This window comes from Ambystoma mexicanum, chromosome 7q (assembly GCF_040938575.1).
Source record: "Ambystoma mexicanum isolate Mex_15411 chromosome 7q, UKY_AmexF1_1, whole genome shotgun sequence".
Classification (NCBI taxonomy): Eukaryota; Metazoa; Chordata; class Amphibia; order Caudata; family Ambystomatidae; genus Ambystoma; species Ambystoma mexicanum.
The window spans coordinates 521,182,830-521,203,725 of NC_090941.1; the positions used below are offsets into that span (position 1 = coordinate 521,182,830).

Sequence of the window (20,896 nt, forward strand, 5' to 3'; positions counted from 1 at the left end):
AAGCTTTACAGATCACATGGAACAATCTGTGGTATTGTTTCCTCTGACACCTCTGCTCCAGAAGGTGATTTACACGTTCTGTTCTTCGGCTGGCTGCACAATGATTCTGCTGGCCCCAATCTGTTTAGCAAGTTGAGGCCCCCTTCTAGTGCAAATAACCTACAACTATCTGTTTACAAAGCATGGAGGAGCAGTCATCCATCCAGCTCCGGGCACACTAGCCCAACAGTTTTGTTCCAAAAGAACTGACACTACAAATCTTAGATGCATCTGAGCAAAAACATCTCATAATTTAGAAAGCAAGCGCTAACCTGAGCTCGGTGCAAAAGAAAATGGGATCACTTTCGTTTGTGGGCAAAGGACAACAGTGTCCACTCCATCAACTTCTCTCTGAACAATCTTTCTGTGTATACTTGGCTCAATAGGGGGATACAGGTAGACACTTGCGAATATACCGGACAGCCATTGGTCCCTACAGAAACTCTGAACACTGGACATTCTTGTCTCCCATCCCGGTGGTTGAGACAGTACAGGGATTGTTTAGGTTCTATCCTCCAATGATGTGCCTGCGCCTGTGTGGGATCTTTTTGTGGTCCTGGTAGCATTAGCACACAGTTTGAACATATGGCATAAATGGACATAGAATGGGCACCGTGGAAGACAGTGTTCGCTTTGGCACTAGCTCTTACTGAGTTACAGGCTTTGCCGGTTTCTGAACCCACACTATGTTTCACAGAGAAGTGTTCGTGCTCTGCACACATCCAAAATGTTTGCTTAAGCTGCTTCATTTCCATATATATTTTTTTTACACAGTTATTTACATTAGGTAGACACAGTATAGCTTCACATTTGTTACATCTTGAACCATATTCCGCTGAATTCCCCTTCCCCTCCCCAACCAAACAATAACAGTAACACACATGGCTGATATTCTACCAGAATCTCTCGGGTTCCCCTTTTACTGACCTACTCCAAACTTGTTTTCCCTACTTACCAGTTGATTTTTGTTGGCCCTTGATCCTTTCTCCCCCTAATTGTCTTTTCTCTGTAGGGGTTCAGGGAGGATTTTCATCCGGGGAGCTAAATATTGCATGTACCAAGGTCTTCCAAGTCGTCATGTTTGCCAGGTTTTCTCCCCTACCAATCTGGATCGCCTCATACCACACCGTAGCTTCGGCCATGGACCAACACCTCAGATTTCTCCACCGCCCATTTATGCATGTGCCCTCCCCGATTTCCACGCCATGGTAATCTTTCTCTTTGCCAATACCCAGGCAAGATCTATCATCCCGTTTAGTGATATAGCATTTTTTGGGTGCCTAAACACCCGAAACAGTAGGCTTTCAGGGTCCATTTATAATTGGTTATGCCACCTTTTCTGAGCCTTTCACCCATTTCCCGCCAGAACGCTCGAATCACAGGACATGCCCAAAGCATATCTATCATATGTTTACTTTACTTACTTGTATAGCACAGCAATGGACCAGTGGGCATAAGGGTGCTGACTTACATAAAAAGAGACAAACATAAACCAGAATTGGAGAATACGAGGGGGAAATCCGCAGCGTTGCTAGGAGGGAGGAATTGGGCGAACAGCCAGGTCTTCAGTTTCTTCTTAAACTCCTCCCCACACCTCGGACACTTCTTTTCTTCCGAGCCTGGAAATTGCTAAATTAGATGTGGTGTCATGTAAGCTCTATTATGCACATACAGATGGGTCAACTTCAATCTGGCATTTCTTGAGACCTTTTTTAGGTAGGCTAGTGCCTGGGTCCATTCCAGCGCCGTAAATTCTCTGCCCATATTGTTTTCCATTTTCTCCTCCCCTTGGGCTTCTTTCTTGATATTGTCTCTAGCAATCTCTGATACAACCTAGACACACCGTGCCCACCCTCTGAAATGACAAACAGCAACTCAAGAACATGATCTTCCTCCAGGGAAGCTGATTGCCCCTCCACCTTTTCTTTACCTCGTAAATCAGTCTGGAGTGTGCCAAGTGCTGTCCCCTGCCTATTCCATGATCCTCTTCTATTTCTTGAAACTTTCGGAACCTATCAGATGCAAATAGGTCTCCCACCGTCGCCAGCCCTTTGGCCTCCAACTGTGTCCTAATCTGTGCTAGGTCTCCAGTGTCTCTACCATATATCGCTGCTAGGGGAATGTTTTTGGGGGGTATGGTTCCCCCAATTTCAACAATACCTTGGTTCTGGCCCATATTGTCTTGCCTATCTGTTAGGAGACGGGGGAATCCATGATTCTACTTTCTCCTAATCACAGTGCTTCTTTTAGTAAAGAGGGAGTTAGTTTAGCGCTCAGTAGCATATGCACCACAGTCTCTGTCTGCCAACCCCCCTGCAACGTTGTCCAGCCAGGTAATACAATTCTAAATGGGGGAGTCTCACTCCTCCATCCTTGTAGCCTCTTTATAGTGTATCCAGGGCTATCAGGCACCTCCCACATCCCCCATATAAACCCCCTACTATCTTATTCAACTCTTTAAAAAATGGCATTGGTATAAGGTACAGAACATTCAGGAAGTGGTACTATAAACTGGGAGGGCAAGCATTTTCTATAGGGTATTTCAACCCATTACAGAGAGGGGTAATTTCTCCCAGAACTTAGAGTTCACCATCCTGTCTTTTACTCTCAGCATGTTTTGGTGGGCCATTTTAGTGTCATGATGTATTCGAACTTCGAGATATCTAAATGCGTCAACCTTCAATTGTAATCTCAGGCCTGGGAGTCGCGTGTCCTCCATTCATACCCATCCTGCCAGTGGAAATATGCAGGATGTTGCCCTACTTAACGTTATTCCCAACAAACCTGCAAAGTTATCCAACACTTCCAGGTAGGACTCCAAGAAATCTTCAGGGTTGCGCACATACAGCAGCATATGGTCTGTGTAAATGAAAACCACATGGTGTGTTCTGTTCTCAGGGAGACCTGTGTCTCTCGACTCCCTCCTCAAAAGCACTGCTAGTGGCTCTAGGGCCAGAACATATAACACAGGGGACAGAGGGCATCCCTGTTTGGGGCCTCTCTCCGGATGGGTATTTGCTCCGACACCGGTTTGCCTGTCCATGCCCTTGCTACCGGACCAGAATAAACTGTATCCACTTCATAAACCCCTCTCCTACTCCAAAGCTTCTTAGGGAGGCAAATGGCCACTCCCATCTAACATAGTCGCATGCCATAATTGTGTCTAATGCTACTACCGCACAACGCTCCTCCCACTCCTGTGTTGCGTTTGATTGCGTGTAATCTCCTGAGGTTCTCAGATGTCGCCCTCTCTGCAACGTATCTTGTCTGATCCGGATGGATCAATAGCCCAATTACTGTTCGCAATCTAGCTGCTAAAACTGCTGTAAGTATCTTGGTATCCTGATTAATCAAGGATATCGGGCGGTATGATTCGCAACACCTTCCCTTCTTCCCATGCTTCAAGATTGGGATTATAATTGACTCTTCCATGCTGTTGGGCAAACTACCTTTCTTATACACCTCTTCAAAGGTCTGAAGCAACCTCAGGGCTATTTCAGTGACTAATTTGTTATAAAAATTAGTCTGGCAGGCCATCTCCCCTGGCACCTTACCCATGGGCAATGTAGGAATCACTTCTCGCACCTCTTCTATTGTGAGCGGTGATTCAAACTCTCCCACTTGTTCTACTGTTATGGTGGGTAGGTCGATGTCCATCAGCATTTCCCCTAATTTCCTGGCCTTTATCTTCTCCCCCCGCCCCCTCACTACATAATTTTTGATAGTATCTCCGAAAGCTTTAATTAATTTCACTCTGTGACCACCATAATTATCTGCATTCATCCTCAATCTCTGTAATACCTTCTTGATTATCCATGCTCCGACACAGCCACACTAGTAGCCTACCAGGCATATCTCTTTGCCTATATAACTTCTCAGTGTATCTGGCAAAACTAGATCTTTCCAGCCTCTCCCAATGTTCTAGGCATTCCTGCCTTAGTGTAATGCGTGTACCCTCTGTCTTCCCCCTCCCAGGGCGGGTGAGGGGGGGTGCTTTCCTCCAATTTAATTCTCACTTCAATGTCAGCTAGATCATGCTCTAGCTCCCTTCGAATTCCATCGGACTTTGCCATGGCAATCCCCCTTATCACCACTTTAAAGGCATCCCACAATGTCCCTCTACTACCTACACTCCCCTTGTTGACACTGAAATATTCTTCTATTTGTTCCCAAAATGGTCCATCCCGCAAGGCCTCGGCTCTCAATCTCCACTTGGGTATCGGGGCCAGCTTATTGCTCATTATCCATCCTACAATCAAAGGGGAGTGGTCCGACAGCATCCTACCTTCATACAAGGCTGTCACATACATTCCCCCAGTTGATCTGCTCCCGTAAAAAAAAATTGATGCGTGTTTAAACATTGTGCACACTTGAATAATAGAACTCCCTCCTCAGTCCCATTAACCAAAGCCAGATGTCCTGCAACTCCAAGTCCTCCAGCAATGTCCTCAGGATGATAGGGGAGTTAGCTTTTTATACAGGGAACAGAAGAAAGTAGACTCCTCTCGATTGGGGGCATAGGTGTTTATCATGCATAACTGTCTTATCTAGGAAACCATGCATTAGCACCATCCTCCCTTCAATATCTGTGCAGACCTCTACTTTCCGAAAGGGTACGGTTGGGGCTATCCAGAGGAGCACACCTCTCGCATACCTGGAATAGACTGACCCAAATAGGAATAGACTGACCCAAACCCTTTACCCCCCCATTTCCGTAATATATCGACTTGTCTTTCTGTTAAGGTGCGTCTCTTGCTATAGGTCTATCTGCACACCCTTTTGTCTCATATGACGCCACCCTAACCCGCGTAACATAGTAATTTAGGCCCAGCCATTGCTGGACCGAATTTTCTGCCATTCAGACCTCCCATCTTCTTATCTAGTCCACCATACTACTGTAGGCGCTGCGGAACTCTCCATTCTCGACCCTCCATCTTTGCAGTGAACTTCTGTTTATTATTGTAATGTTCAATCAGGCCATGTGATATCCAAAATAAAACCACCCATCAGAACTCTTCTGTAGAGGCATATCCACCATTCATTCCAGTCTTGTCTGGAACTTGGTGGGCTAATACCAACCTTCCAAGGGGAAGAAGTGGTGAACTAAGATTAGGAACTATGTATGTGTGGCCATCTTCCCAGCTTGACAGTCCCAAGCATCCGGTTCCAAGAAATAGAAAGAAAAGAAAAAGGGACTAAACAAATCCAGCCCCAGTAGATCTGATCCCATAATCACCGCATTCTCTGGTGCCTCTGTATCCAAAGCTCCTCTTATTGCGACATTCCTTCTTCCAGTAAGATGTCATGTGATCATTTTTCTCCGCTATCGGCTTCATTTTATTCATATCCATCCACGCATTGGCCTCCTCAGGGACATTGAAAAACAAGGTTTTTCCCCCCTCATGTATCACTTTCAGCTTTTCCGGCTACAGTAACATGTATTTCACACCCTGTTGTACTCTTTCTTTCGCTGGAACGAATATACCTCTCCTTCTTTTGACATGTAGGGTGTATTCTGGATAAATTGCCAGCTTGGCTGACCTTCTCCTGATCTCCCCTCCCTCTCTGGAGAAGGTCAATATTTTTTCTTTATCCCTAAATTTCAATATCTTTGCAATGGTCAGTCTGGGTGGCGCCCAGCGGGTGATTGGGGAAGCGGAGGGGGGGGGGTCGTCTGGTCAACAGTCTGTGGGCCCTCTCCACTGTGAATCCTTGTGATAATGATCCAGGGCCATTTTTTGCAGGTTTTCGATGTATTTGGTAGTCTCTCTACCTTCTGCTCCCTCCGGCAGCCCCAGGACTCTAATATTACTTCTCCATGCCCTCCCTTTCACATCCTCCGCTAGCTCTTGCAACATCTGGGCCCCATTTTGTTAGTTCCCATGCTGTCACTTGAAAGCCTTTCGTGGTAGTCTATGTTTCTGCCACTTTTCCTCCTGTCTTTCCCACCCTGCTTGCTAAGTTTTGTACATCCTGCTGCAGGAGGCTCACATCCCACTTTATTTCTTCAATGCAGGATTCCTTTGACGATCTCAGGGATGCAAATGCTTCTAGGACCCTCGTGTCTGTTCCCTCCGTCAGGGCCCCTTGGTTGCCCCTTGTTTTCTGGTGTGGCTCAGCTGCAGTCGAGTAGAGCCGCAATAATGCTCAGGGGCTCTCAGCTGCCTCGCGATCATAACTGGGTTAAAGTCTGGAAAATCGCTGTTGGCGGGCTGAGGGGAGGATCAGATCTCTCCAGTCCAAACTGCTGGTCGCGCTGATGTACAACAATCTGGCTGTGGATGCTGCACCTCCTCTGTATCCTGTAATGCGCTCCGGTGCAGCCTTCAAGCGGGCGATCGTGTCCCTCACTGGGCTAAGTTCCCTGTGCAGTGCGAGCTTCGCCTGACCTCTCGTTCGCCGCTCTTGTCACTGCTGCCCAGTCCTCTCTCAATGCCTCTGCGATGGTCGCTCTCTTCTGCACCTTACCTGGGGCGCAGGAGGGACAGCTCTATTTTTCGCTGCAACTTTGCTCCACTGTGTCTCCTCCACGAAGTACTCTGCGTCCTCTCACTGTCTTTTGAAGGCGCCTGCCTTTTTGATTGCACTCAGTGCCGTCGTCTCGTTGCCACCCAGTCTTCTGCGAGTCCTCCAAGTTCGAAAGCGTTTCTCCTTTTCCCTCAATGTTTCGTTCTTGCTGCTGAGCTAATTTTGCTTAGTGTTCACTTAGTTGGATGTCGGAAAAGCTACTGAATATCAGATCATCATGGGAGCTCAGAACAAACACGTCCAGCTCACATCGCTGCAGGCCACGCCCCCTGCACCCAGATTTCCATATTAACCAAGAAGTAATACAACCAAAATATGTTCACAATCTGAAGCGAAAAAATCTTCATTGCCTGAATTTAAAATGAACACTAAAGTTTTGTTAACTATTTGTTACATTTGTGGGGGCTGCCAATAAGGATTCCAAGGCTTCAATTGATGCTCGTAGCAATCTCATAAGCATACAGACATCAAAACAAGCCTTTCCCAGCAAGCATGTATGCACATGCAGTCAGAGCAAAAGCTGCAGAAGTAGCATTTCAAATGCACTTCTCATGGGATGTAATAAGCAAGGCAGCTATATGGGACTCTCCCTTTTATACGCATTATTGCTTAGACTCCAACTCTGGGTCAGATGCCTCCTTTGCGCAAGCAGTTCTAAAGCCTCGGTCTGCACCTACTACAGTAATTAATCCTCCGCCCATCTTTCTGGGTGTATAGTAATCGCCCATCCAGTATGGAGCTAAAGAGGATGGGACATTAGGAGTGAGAAAGTGACTGATGTACTGCAAGTTGATTGACCCCTTTCCTTCATATTAGCCTCCATCCATCCCCCTAATAAATACAAGCTAGGCAGTAGCCTCAAATCCAACATGTCAACAGGTGATTGAGGTGTGGTGCTGGAGGGTGGGGCTAGCATACCGGGGTCACGCCCGCAGCTTCTCTCCCCACACGCTTCAAATTTAAAGGGGCAATATGCTTTTTTGAGGGTAAAAAAGGTTCTGGTCCAGTTCCTATGAAGGGATGCCCATACGGTATGGAGGCAAAGGGATTATGGACTAGGTCACTAGTGAGAACATTTTACTATTTTAATGCTGAAAATGGATGTCCTTGATATTCTACTCATTTTCTCCATGATATTTAACTGGTTCGTAAAAACATAACCACATCTCCTCTGATAACTTCATGCGGAGCTTTTCGCCCTCTTAGAGCTGTTTCACCATCAAACCACTGTCCATATGATACAGAGTGTATTTCATCAACCAATATGCTTCAAATCACTATGCTAGTTTGAAAAAAACAGAATGGTTACCTTATTTAAACACAGTGCTAACACATTCTATGGAGAGTAATTGGCCACAAACGGGTTGAACTGTTTGTAACTTTAGTAGCTTGTCTTGTTTTAGTTAAAAGATTCAAATCTTTCTCAAAATGTAAAAATCTTTCTTTGGATTAGATATCACCTGAGGTAGTACGCTCCAAGCGGACACCCTCACCATCACCGAGAAAATCTAGCAAGTCTCCTAAAAGAAAACTGAGCCCTAAATCTTACTCCAGCAAAAGGGAAAAGAAGTCATCTATAGTGTCTTCACCACTGTTGGATCATCAGAGGTAACTGTGTGTGTCAATTTATATGTATGTATGTATACACATATGGAAATCTGTCATAGCTGCTCCCTTGGTTTCTACTGTAACGTTCAGGTGCAATGTGTTTGTGTAGTATTAACATTGTAATCAGTCTTGTCCATTTTTAAAACCACTGGTGAATTGAAAGCAGCGAAATTGTGATAAGTCAGCAGTCCTTACAAGTCTTTTAGGATTTTTTAAATTTTTAGATGAGGTTTTGAATCATATTAAGTATCTTTATCCTCGCAATTTGGGTTTCCTGTTGGGATGTACATGCCTGCAGGAAAAGTCTTAGCAGACTTCCTATAATTGTATTGTTTTCCTTAATTGCTTCATTGATCAGAGCCCCATTTGTGTTTTTCACTAAGGGCATAATTCCGTATCTATCCAGTGAGTTTTATTGGGATGCTATTCTTTAATCTCAGTTAAGCTTTCACAAGGTGGTTGATTATGTTCTTGATGGCAGTTTACTGTGTGTGGACATTGCTGCCACTATTCACCCTGCAAAGAATAACTGTTGATATGGATTTCAAAATCAGCCACTGGTGGGAGTTTTTTGGGAGGCCACTCAGCGAAGACACAGAAATTGGCCAAAACCCAATCAAGGTGTTAAGGTATTCGAGCAGTCAAGGCTTAGGGCCTCATTCTACGTTTGGTGGTATGTCAGCATTAAATCCGCAGAGATAACACCAAACTCTATTACCATGTTAGGCAAGATTTGGTGCAGTACCCTTGGGGTGCACTGCAACAACCATGTCCTCCTGGCAATAGGAACCCAACCTTTGGTATAAGTCTGTACTACACAGGTTGGTAGTGTGGCTGAGCAGCCAGGCTTATCTCAAGAGGGGTCAATGTGAGCAGTAGGGTGCTTACACAGAGATCTACAGTGACAAGTATCCAAATAAACACTTGTACTCAAAGTTACTCTCACTTCCCGTCCCCTTTCCTCCATACTGCTTGGGTGTCCCTTCCAAGGGACGGGAGACGTAACCTTTTTAACCAGAAAAAAACCTTCTTCCCCTTGAAATTTAGAGGCGCGCAGGGGTGCGGCCCTGGGAGCATGCGCTGCCCTGACTCCGCCATCCAGTGCCACACCTCAGTCCCCTTTTCTGCGTCGACAGTAACGGGCCAAATTCACCAGCGCTCCTGGGTTTGGCTTCGTCCATGTAATTCCACACGCAGAAACTTCTTCTCTTCTGTCTTTTTGTCTTTTTATCATACAGGTACTCGGTCCTCAGGCCTCATGCTCCTCCCCGGCGTATGACAACTTTTACAGGGTTCAGCAGGTGTCCAGCCTGCAACAGGCTCTTTCCAGCTTCAGACCCCCACGCCCTCTGCCTACGTTGCCTTGGCCCAGACCACGGCTTGCAAGTTTGTACCACATGCAACATGCTCTCCTCGAGGACCCAGAAGAAAAGACTAGCCAGGTGGAGGGAGCTCTTCCAGAGGTCGTCTCCAGAGGGACCTGAAGGACTTTGTCTAGCATCGATCCAGGCCCAAGGTAGGACCACTCTTTTCCAGTGCATCCCGCAAGGGAGACTCCTTCCCAGGAACTTGCCTGCGCAGGAGGGACCGCTCAGGCCCTCGTACCAGCACAAGCACAGAGGCTACTTCAGATACTGGCTGGCAGAGGGATCTGTGGATCCTCCCGGTGACAGTGCTTTTACCGGGTCTTTACACGAGGGGCCATGCCCTAGTTACCGGAAACATGTCAGCGGAGGCACCTATACGCAGTTCCACCGATGGCGAAACGCCGTCCAGGCCTCGGCCTGAGGAAAAGAGTAGGCCTCATGATCCACACTAAGAGTCCTGGAGGAGGCCGGGCCCAGTGAGCCAAGCAACACGACGCAGGTGGAAGGCAGCTCGACAAGATGGTCACCGTGCCAGACATTATGAACACACGCCCGATACGGCACCAAGGAAGGGAGCAGGTGGAGGAGCGAGTGTCAAGGTGGGACTGGTGTCAACCAGGTACGTGGCCTATAGCCTATTCTTTTGCGCAGGGCAGGTTCCCGCTGCTTCCATACGGGCAGGGCATGCAACGGCTCCAGCAGCCTCTCGCTACCCTGTCAATATCCCCTAACGCCCCTCTGCCCTGTGAGGACAGGTTCTTTGAAAGATCCTCGGGCTCATGAAATTGAACCATATGGGGGTCATCCTCGGGGACACCATTGGGGACGTGCTCCCGCCAATGGCTCCAGTGCAGGCGTCCTGGGCCCCTGTGCAGCCTCCACCCCTCGCTCCAGCCCCACAACAGAGAGGCGGCTCTGTACCAGCCTCTGGCTGCAGTCCCCACTCCTCAGCCTTCGACTCCCAGCACCCCTCCACCGGTGCCGGACCAACCGGACCCCCAGGTGGGCACAGATGAGGAAGAGGACTCAGACAAACCGTCATTAGCCAAGGTCTTCCACGAACGTCTTGAGGAAATAGTGCTGCCTACTTTTTTTGCTGAGCCCAAGGATGAGGCACAGAGTTCTGCACTGCCCGGATTTCAGGCATGCCCTGAAATTCTACTTGGAGAGGACTAAGGGCTTCTGCAAGTCAGATGCTCTTTTTGTCACCTTTGGCAGATCAAGACCGGGGTATCGGGCCTCATAGCCCATTGGATGGTCTCGGCCATCAAGGAAGCTTACGACGGACAGCATAAGCCACTGCCGGCCAACATGCATGCCCTCACGGTCCGAGCCAAGGCAACGGTCATCGCTTTCCAGCGGCATGTCCCCTGGCAAGTCATAAGCAGAGTGGCCACACGGGCCAACCTTTGGCTTTCTGCAAGCATTACTGTTTGGATGCCGGCTCTGGATCAGACCCGGCCTTCGGATAGGCGGTTCTTGGGAACATGTTAGGCAAAGTTTGAATGCAGTACCCTCTGGGAACACTACATGCAACTATGATTACAGGTGTAAGCAAAACCAACATTTGGTATAAGTCTGTACTACACAGTTTTGGTAGCGTTGCTGAGCAGCCAGTCTTATCCCAAGAGGGAATGTGAGCTGTAATGATATTGCACAGAGGTCTACAATCACAGGTGTTCAAATAAACTCTTACACTCAAGGTTTCTTAGTTAAATACTTAGTAATGTATTAACCAGTCAGTTATAAAACATTCACTAGAAGGAGGCAAATATATAATCACACAAAAATACACTTCAAAAACTGTACACTCTAAGTTTCTGAATCACATAAGACCCTATTACAGTGGCCCACAGACAGCTACAATCACAGGTAACATTTAGCAACAAGGGTGCTGGGGACATGAACATCTTACTGTGGCATTCAGAATACTTTTTAAGAGGAGTAAAAAGGCAAAGGTTATTAGAAAATGAAAGGTTACAATTATTCTTAGATAGTGCAAATATTTTGAGTTCACCAGAAGATTCAATTCAATAGGCTAGGCCAAAGTCAATGGGCTAAAGTCTTAGGATAAAGCAGTTCTGGTAAGTAAACAGAAAAGTATTTGCCAAAGTTCTCAGAAGTAGTTTGTAGCAAGAAGAATGATATGTTGGGTCACAAGCTGATTAGGCCTGTGAGTTGGGAAAGTTTCAAGCACTTTCACAGCGAGAGGTAAGAACTCAGTTTGGTTTTACAGTACCTATTAGAAATGAAGAAAGAGGCAGCTGATGACTTCTGTTCCTGGCAGTTCCTGCAGCTCTCGCTGTTCCTGGGCCTCAGTCGTGGGGACAAGAGGGAGGACGTCGGGGGACTCCTGCACTTGAACAGTCGAAAAGCTTGGCAAAACTTCAATTCCTGTAGCTGTAAATCAAGCGCACACACTGGTATCCTTCTCCCTGGTTATACGGTTTCCTGCAGCACTCTGAGGAAATTCAACCAGCTCCGAGATCTGTGTCCAGGTGGCTTACTGTGGAGTTGATTGGTCCCACCAACTCAAAGGGAGAAGTCGTCCTTGCAGGGGCTTCACTGTCAAAGGCGAAGGAACAAAGGGACCAAACCTGGTTTGGCGCGCAGAGACAAACTCTAGAAGGACCTTTCCAAAAAGAAATGGCAAAAAAAGACTGTTTCAACAAAGGGGACTCGGACGCCATCTTGAAAAACATGGCACCTGCGATTTAATGCTATCTGAGCTACAAATAGTTTGCAGTCGGGCAAAATCATGGTAGTTTGTTGTAAAACCACTGCCACCAGCCATTCTAATAGGAAAGGGTAGCATTTGACTGCTACATGAGTATCTAGACACGGGATACTAAGTAACCCCTCCAGCACTCTATTGTAAGATAGGGTGTGCTGGGTCTAGGAATTTAAAAAGACTAGTAAAGTTAATTTCACTTTACTTTCTCTGGGAAACAGTAGTTTATCCCAGAGAAGGTATTCAAACCTGGGGAAGGCCTGAAAGGCTTTGTGTGCCACTGCACTGAAGGTGCTTTGTGACACAATTGTAAAAGATGATGCCTATGGAGTTGGCTAGACTCTATAACCAAAGAAAACACAAGAGTAAGACTCATCAAAATACATGAGAGAGTGGGAAGAAAGGTTCACTCTCTCCAGGTTAAAAAAAAAAATCAAGTCCTCAAAATCCAGCAAAGTTGCTGGTGGTCTCTAAGGTGAAGGGAATTAGTAAATTTTTGAGAATTCTCCGTAACACCGGTTTGCTTAAGGAGGGTCTCCTCTCCACCCTGGAGCTACACTTAGTTCTAATCTCCCATGCAGTATGGAGGAAAGGGGACGGGAGGTCAGAGTAATTATAAGTTATTCACCGTAGTGACCAACGTACTCTTAGTCCTTAGTCCCCTTTCCTCCATACGTCCCACCATTCTCTCCCACCCCCCACTTAATAAAACTGGTGTCATTAGGCAATGTTAATCTATTCTCTACGCGTCTATGGGGACTGAGGTGTGGCGCCAGAGGGCAGAGTCAGGGCAGCGCATGCTACCAGGCCTGCACCGCCGCACGCCTCTAAATTTAAAGGGGGAGAAGGTTTTTTCTGGTGAAAAAGTTTCGGTCTCCCGTCCCTTGGAAGGGACGCCCATGCAGTATGGAGGAAAGGGGATTAAAGACTAAGAGTAAGTTAGTCAATATGGTGAGTAACTTATAATTATTTCAATGCTGCCGGTGCACCAAAACATCATGTGCTTCCCGCTAGGGAAGACCCACTACCAGTTCAAGATGCTCCCTGTTAGGCAAGATTGCACGCAGTACCCTTTGCGTGCACTACAGCAGCCCTGACCTCCTGGCAATAGGAACCCAACATTTGGTATAAGTCTGTACTACACAGGTTGGTAGCATAATTGAGCAGCCAGGCTTATCTCAAGAGGGGTCAATGTGAGCTGTAGGGGGGTTAGACAGAGATTGAGTGCCAATTATTCAAATAAACTCTTACACACAAGGTTTCTTGATTAAACAATTATTAATTCAACAGTCAGTTTGAGTAAGCCTTCTTCAGAAGGGGCAATATGATAGTAACACACAACTACATTCTAAAATACACACTTTTAATAGTTCTAAATCAGTAAATACCCTTTGGGGATGGCACAGACCCTTCCTACACCGTCAGGTGACTTAAATAGCTAGGACACTATGAACATTAATATATCACTGTTGCATTTAGAGCAATACTTAAGGGCATGTCAAAGATAAAGGTTATTTAGAACAAAACAAGAGATCTCACAAATATTCTGAAAGCAGGTAAGTACTTTTGTTAACCCCCAATGCAAAGTTAACCTCTTCCTGGAAGGAAGACCAAACACAATGTCAGAGGGAAGAAGAATCATTCAGGGAGACGGGCCAGGCCAAAGTCAATTGGACAAATGTGTGAGCTGAAGCACTTCTTAGAGGTAGGTACACGTCTTGCACAATGTTTTAGAAATCTTTGTAGAAAAGAAGAAATCAAAGTAGGGCTGTTTAGGCTTGGGTGGTAAAGAAGCTGTCAGCAACTTGACAGAAGTAACCAAGACAAGTCTCAACTGAGAACAAGTGAGACTACACAAGGGGTAAGTTCTCTTAGATTGTGCAGTACCTTTGGTTAGAAGGAAAACTGTTCCAACTGGCTTCTGTTCCTGTGCAGCTCTGCCGATCCTGTGTTCCTGGGCCTCAGTCGTGGGGACAAGAGGGAGGATGTCTGGAGGACTCCTGCACTGCAACGGGACAATCAGCGACAGAAAAGGACCAACTTCTATTCAGTGGCACTTCGCCGTTTCAGCCCCTCGCGTCTCAGCAAATAGCACCACTGCAGACTCTTGACTGTTAAGATGGGCTTTCTTTGCTTCCGGGGTCCAGCACTCTGTTGAGGTGGCTCAGGCTCGGTCAATCCTGCTTCCTGGGAGTCCGGAGGATCTTCCTGGAGCTCTTGGCCAACTTAAAGCAACGCACATGATCTGGTGTTCTGATGCTTGTTAATCTGCTTAGAATCACATGCTGTGCATATGTTCCGACATCCAGTGGTAACCACGGCGTATTGCATCTTGTCTTTCGGGGACCGAAAGGGGACGTTGGCATAGGCGTGTCTGTAACACTATCCCCATCGTGACGTGTGTAGTACCCAAAATCCCTCACGCCCCGAGGTCCCTCAGATAGTTTTTTTCCACCCAGATAACTGGTCGCCCTATAGCGGAGCTCTTACAGAAGAGACATTGTTTATCTTATACCGATTTGTCGGTTATTCCCTGTTAAGTCACTTCGGTCACAAGAACCTCTTTGACAAAGACTGCAGGGGATTCGTCTACGGCGGTGGGATTCGGCGCCTAAGATCCGACGGCCTGACTTTCCATGTGCTTGGGCCCTCTGGCCGACCTTTACAGTAGGGAGAGTGGGGTCGGGGTGGCCATATTTTCGGTATGTCTTTCCTCCTTTCACCTCTTTACCCTTTTGGTCTGGTCATCTTCCACTTTGGCTATGGAAAGAACTCCTTTTAGGTTCTGTAGGGTCAGATATCCTTGGAAGGACGAACACAGGACGTGCAACGCCTGCCTCCCTGTAGATCACGACGAAAAGCGGTGTGCGGCCTGCAAACTCCTTCGGCCTAAAACCCTTAAGGAGCGTCGTGTAAAGCGGTGGGCCGCGTACGGTAGGTCGCGGGTGGTACCCCTTCCCCCACCGCCACACCCACTGAGAGTGACGGGGGCACCTCAGATGACCAAACGTCCGTTGCGGATGTGATGGACCTTGAGGCGGAGACTTCTAGGTCCGCCACACCCGTCCCCCCGACCCTTTAAGGCCCGAGACTGGTCTCGCTTCAGGGACAACACCCGGTGACGGGGCGTACAAACACATCTCACTAAGCATACAACCCCTACACTGGTTTCAATGTCCTTTTCGAAAAAGGTAAGAGCACCAACGGGGCCGTTGAAAATTTCGACTGTTTCCTCGGATCGCGCAGATCCAAAGCCTTCCCCGCATCCGCAGCAGCGTCTTGCGACTGGGAAATTTAAAACAAGTAACGGCGCTACTCCAAAAACTTCACACGTCGGAGCGTGGAAATCTGATGCTGCGCCGTTCCCGAAGGCTGCGTTAGGCCCGAAATCTACGGCTAGACCTCTAGTCGAAAAGCCGACCGCTAGGCCCTCTAACGCCGCGGAAGGTAATATACCTAGGGTTAGACCTACCGATAGACCATTGGAGCAATTATGTCACGCCGATTGGACGGTTATCGAAGACCGCATCGAGAGGATTACGCCGGCGGTGGGACTTATCCTGGTTCCACCTAAAATCATGGGACAAGCCGCGGAAAAATCTTCGGATGCGGTTTGGGGCCCCGATTCTCACGATACTAATGAAGATAGCCAAGAGCCTCTTTCCGACACCCTAAGAGACTGTTTTTGGTGCTGTAGGGCAGAAGACCACGTTTTTCCACCTGTAGGCCCGTCTGGGTCCTCCAAATGGACTAGAGAGAAATTCAAAGGGTGTATGGATCGGCTGGAGCGAATTATCAGTTTTTCTGATCATCCATCCCCGAAAAGGTCTCGTGGAGAGCCTAACCCTCAATTTGTTTCTCATCTCAATAAGATCAGCCTTCTATCTCATTCCAGCAGGAAGACATTGTCCACATGGACACCTATAGGGACATTTAGAATGAAGAGGAAGAAGCTTCATTTCTAAAGAATTATGAGGAGGAACAGCAGGGTGCCACAGACAATTGGGATGAAACCCAGCAAGAGGGAATGGACCTACGGACACTACCACACCAAGATCAAGACACTGTTTTGTGTCTGGATTCCCCTCCGTCCACCCCGGCTCGTCAGGCCTCACCTGTAGATGACCAGATGGCCTTCAACTCTATGTAGAAGAAGGCAGCTGAACATTTTCAGATCTCTACTCAAGAGGCTATGCCGGAGCAGGATTTTGTAGAGGATATCCTTAAGGAAAAACCTCCATCTAGCCAAGCCATTCCACCCTTATTTCCATGAAGAGAAGGCTGGCTCCTTCCTTGGTATCACCAGCTCAAACCCGGGCAGTGAACCCAAGAGTGGAAAAATAGTTTCGGCTGTCTCCTTCCGACCCTCTATACATTAGAGGGCACGCCATCCCTGACTCTCTGGTAGTGACTACACCCGAAAAAGGGCAGGGGTATCCCTTGCCACGGGGGAGGCACCTCCAGACAAGGAATCCAAGAGGCTGTATGCTCTAGGCAAACAAGTCTTGGCTGCTGCATACACTACGCGGATAGCAAATACCACACTATTGGCAAGTTATTTTGACGCTCAGTGGAACCTGCTTCAGGAAGGCCTCCCAAGAGGTTCCAGAACACGTCAAATCCAAACTTCTCTCTATTGTAGTCGAGGGAAGACAAGTGAACCAGAATGTGATTTAAAAACACCTGGACATGGCTGAAACAGCAGGCAGGTCATTGGCCCAAGGGACCCTACTAAAGACACGTTTGGCTACGTACTTCAGGGTTGAAACCCGAAATGCAAGCCTCTCTTTTCAATAAGCCTATTGAGGAAGCTAACCTCTTCGGGAAAGCGGTTGATGAGGCCTTGGAAACAGCCAAGAAAGAGCATGAGACTCTTAAGTCTCTGCAACAGATCACACAAAAACCTTCCCCCCCCATAGAGGTAATAACTCACGCCAGTCTTTTCGAGGGCTGTCCCGTGCAGGTCAAAACCACTATGGCACGGGGACTTTCAACACAGGACAAACGTCAGGAAGCCCTGCATACTACCCTTCAAGAGGTCAGCGACGCGGCAAAGGTAGAGGCCCCAATCTTAGAGGAGCAGCAGCCTCTGGTCAAAATTGACCACCAGATCCAGGTCTTTTCCCATGTCACCCCGGTCGGGGGGCGATTAACATCTTTCCTCACGGCATGGGAGGGGATAACTTCAGACCAGTGGGTCATAAAGATGGTCGCCCACGGGTACTGCATGGAATTCGCCCGACCTCCACAATTCAGACCGCCGCACTCACGGCGTCTTTCACCAGACCATCTGGAGATCCTGAATCAAGAAGTGGAAGCGCTGCTGGGAAAGGACGCCATAGAAGCCGTCCCTATTCTTCAGGTAAAGAGGGGTATTTATTCAGTGTACTTCCTTGTACCCAAAAAGGACCTCACCATGCTCCCTGTTCTAGACCTGCGCCCAGCGAACAAGTTCATAAAACCCCAGAGGTTTTGCATGGTAACACTATAGGAAGTGATCCCACTGCTGAAACAGGGGGACTACATGGCAACATTGGACATGAAAGATGCATACTTTATTTCAATGTTGCCAGCGCACAGGAAATATCTAAGGTTCATGATAGAGGACAGGCATTACCAATTCAAGGTACTCCCCTTCGGCATCGCCTCGACGCCAAGGGTGTTTACCAAGGTCCTGGCAGTGGCTGCAGCACACCTGCGCAGACTATCCGTCCCAGCTTACCCTTACCTCGATGACTGGCTTATCACAGGGGACTCTTACAACACATGTTTTTCGAACACCCAAAAAACAGTAGTACTCCTTCAGTCTGGATTTCTCAATCAACGAGAAGAAATCCAGTCTAGTCCCCAGTCAAACAAAACAATTTCTGGGAGCTCTAATTCGGACGGAAGACTCTCGTCTTCCCCTTCAACGAGAAGGTTGAGAACATGCTTTTTCAGATTCCTTAATATGTAGCCACTCGGGAGGTGACGGTGCGCAAGGCCATGCACTTGCTAGGAATGATGGCGTTGTGCATATACTTTGTTTCCCAGGCGAGGTTGCGCATGCGTCCCATGCAAGAGTGGCTCAACTGCCAGTGGTGTCAGGCCAGCGGACAATGGGAAGATATGGTCGTTTTCTTGCCAGCCTTCGTTCTCTCTGCAGTGGTGGTCAAGAGAAAACCTCTTGAAAGGGAAAACCTTCACCACCCCTGCAGTGGAAGCCACTCTCGCGACAGACGCATCTCTCAAGGGGTGGGTGGCCCCCCCCCCCCCCCCCCCCCCCCCCTCACCTGCTTCAGCAGACAGCGCATGGAGTGTGGTCCCCTCAAGTAGCGTCCAACCATATAAATTTACTGGAGCTATTAGCGGTGTTCAAGGCCTTTCAGATGCAACTTCAAGGGAAGACAGTGCTGATTCTAACGGACAGCACTACAGCCATGTATTACCTGAACAAACAGGGGGGCACTCACTCTCCAGGGCTATTCAAGCTGTCCCAAAACATTTGGAAATGGGTTCTCGGGCACAAGATGTTTCTGTTGTCCCAGCATGTTCCAGGGGAACTCAATCTTAAGGGCAGGCGTGCTCAGCAGAGATTTTCCTCTGCCCGAAGAATATGAATGGCGGCTACACGAAGACCGTGTCCAATGTCTTCACAGAATGGGGCTTCCCAGAGATCGACCTGTTCGCAACTCAGGAGAATGCCCAATACCAAGGCTACGCCTCCAGGTACCCCCAGAACCGCTCCAAGGGGAACGGTCTCTGGATAACCTGGTCAGGGAAATGTGTCTACGCTTAAGACTCCCCCACACCCCCTCGACTCTCCTTCTCAGCATGATATTTATTTATTTACATTTATAGAGCGCACTGCAGCCCATAGACATCGAGGCGCTATTACATGAAGGCGTAAGCAGCAAGATTGTGTAAACATAGGAAACATAAGGTACTTAGTTACAGAGAGAAGAGCGGAGCATAGTTACAAATGACGTTCGTAAGCCTGTAAATATAAAGGCAGGAAGGTTTAGACAAACAGCCTGGTTTTTAAGGCTTTGCGGAAGGCTAGGTGAGAGTCAATCCCCCTGAGGAGCGAAGGTAGGGCGTTCCAATGTGAGGCTGCTAGGGCTGAGAAGCTCGAGCCGCCCGCACGTACTCTACAAGTCTTGGGAGTAGAAATCAGGTTGGTGTAGGCAGATCTGGTGGGCCTGGCCGAGGTGGGTCGTGAAATTCTTTGGGCAAGGTAGGGGGGAGCAAGGTCATGGAGGCATTTATGGGTGAGGGAGAGGATTTTAAAGATGATCCTCTGCCTAATGGGCAGCCAGTGGACCGATAGTGCACAAGATGCACTAGGAACCAGTTACCATGATTCTGGCGTCCCCCATGTGGGCCCGCCAACCCTGGTTCGCTCATCTGGTGGAAATGTCCCTCTCCCCACCATTGAAACTACCCTGCTCGTACAACATGTTGTCTCAGGACAGGGGGAGACCCTACACCCATGCCCACAAACTCTGAACTTAGCAGCCTGGCTCCTGAGGTCATAGGGTTTGGACATCTACAGCTCCCTCAGAGGTGTATGGACATATTCAGGGAAGCTAGGAAACCGAACACACGTTATTGCTATGCCAGCAGATGGAAATGTTTTGTAGTCTGGTGTAATTCCAAGGGGGTCAGTCCCATTGATTGCTCACCCACACACATTGTGCTTTACCTAACCCATCTATTGGACACTGGGTAAGTCTACAATTCCCTAAAGGTTCATCTGGCTGCTCTGTCAGCCTACACCACATCACAACAAAGGGTGTCGTGCTGGAAGATACCGGTGATTAAGGCCTTTTATGGAAGGTGTTAAGAGGATTTATCCTCCCATTTCTCACCCAGCTCCTGGGTGGGACCTAAATGTGGTTTTGACCAGGCTCATGGGTGCTCCCTTTGAGCCCATGCATAAAGCAAGTCTAAAAGACCTAACTTATAAAACGGCCTTCCTAGTTGCTATCACTTCTATCAGAAGGGTTAGCGAACTAAAGGCACTTTCTGTTTACCCCTTTCTTACAGTCCACAGGGATAAGGTAGTTCTGCGCACGCACCCCAGATTTGCACCTAAATTCATCTCAAAGTTCCATGTGAACCAGTCGATTGAACTACCTACTTTTTTCCAGAATCCTACTAGCATGGCTGAAAGAAGCCTACACCAACTAGAAGTGCGCAGGGCAGTTATGTTTTACATGGAACGAACTAAACCACTGCAGAAAACAAACCAATTTTTCGTTTCATTGGCAGCTGGTAGAGAAGGGCAATCCTGTCTCTAAATCAGCTATCTCAAAGTGGATTGTCAAATGCATCACACTGTTACACTCTTGCTAAGAGAGAACTGCCCTTCAAGCCCAGAGCACACTCTACTTGAGGAACTGGGGCATCCATAGCATTCATTGCAAATGTTCCCCTTGAGTCCATTTGCAAAGTGGCAACCTGGAGTTCTGTACACACCTTTACAAAACACTATTGCCTAGACACTCATTCTAGATCTGACTCTCAGGTGGGACAAGCAGTACTAAGACATCTTTTCTCTACTGTTCCTTCTCACAACCCACATCCAACTCCGGGTACTGCTCGCTAGTCTATGCACAGCATGTGATTCTAAGCAGATTAA

At 47.8% G+C, this 20,896-nt stretch overlaps 1 protein-coding gene across 2 annotated transcripts in view; it reads left to right on the top strand.

Annotated features, from left to right (window-relative positions):
• ZC3H13 (zinc finger CCCH-type containing 13) overlaps nucleotides 1-20,896 on the top strand; it is a 1,331,719-nt gene that overhangs the window by 304,423 nt on the left and 1,006,400 nt on the right. For both annotated transcript variants that reach the window (XM_069639959.1, XM_069639960.1), the window contains exon 7: nucleotides 8,021-8,175. In XM_069639959.1, coding sequence (XP_069496060.1) covers nucleotides 8,021-8,175 — 155 coding nt within the window. The remainder of the gene's footprint in view (nucleotides 1-8,020; nucleotides 8,176-20,896) is intronic.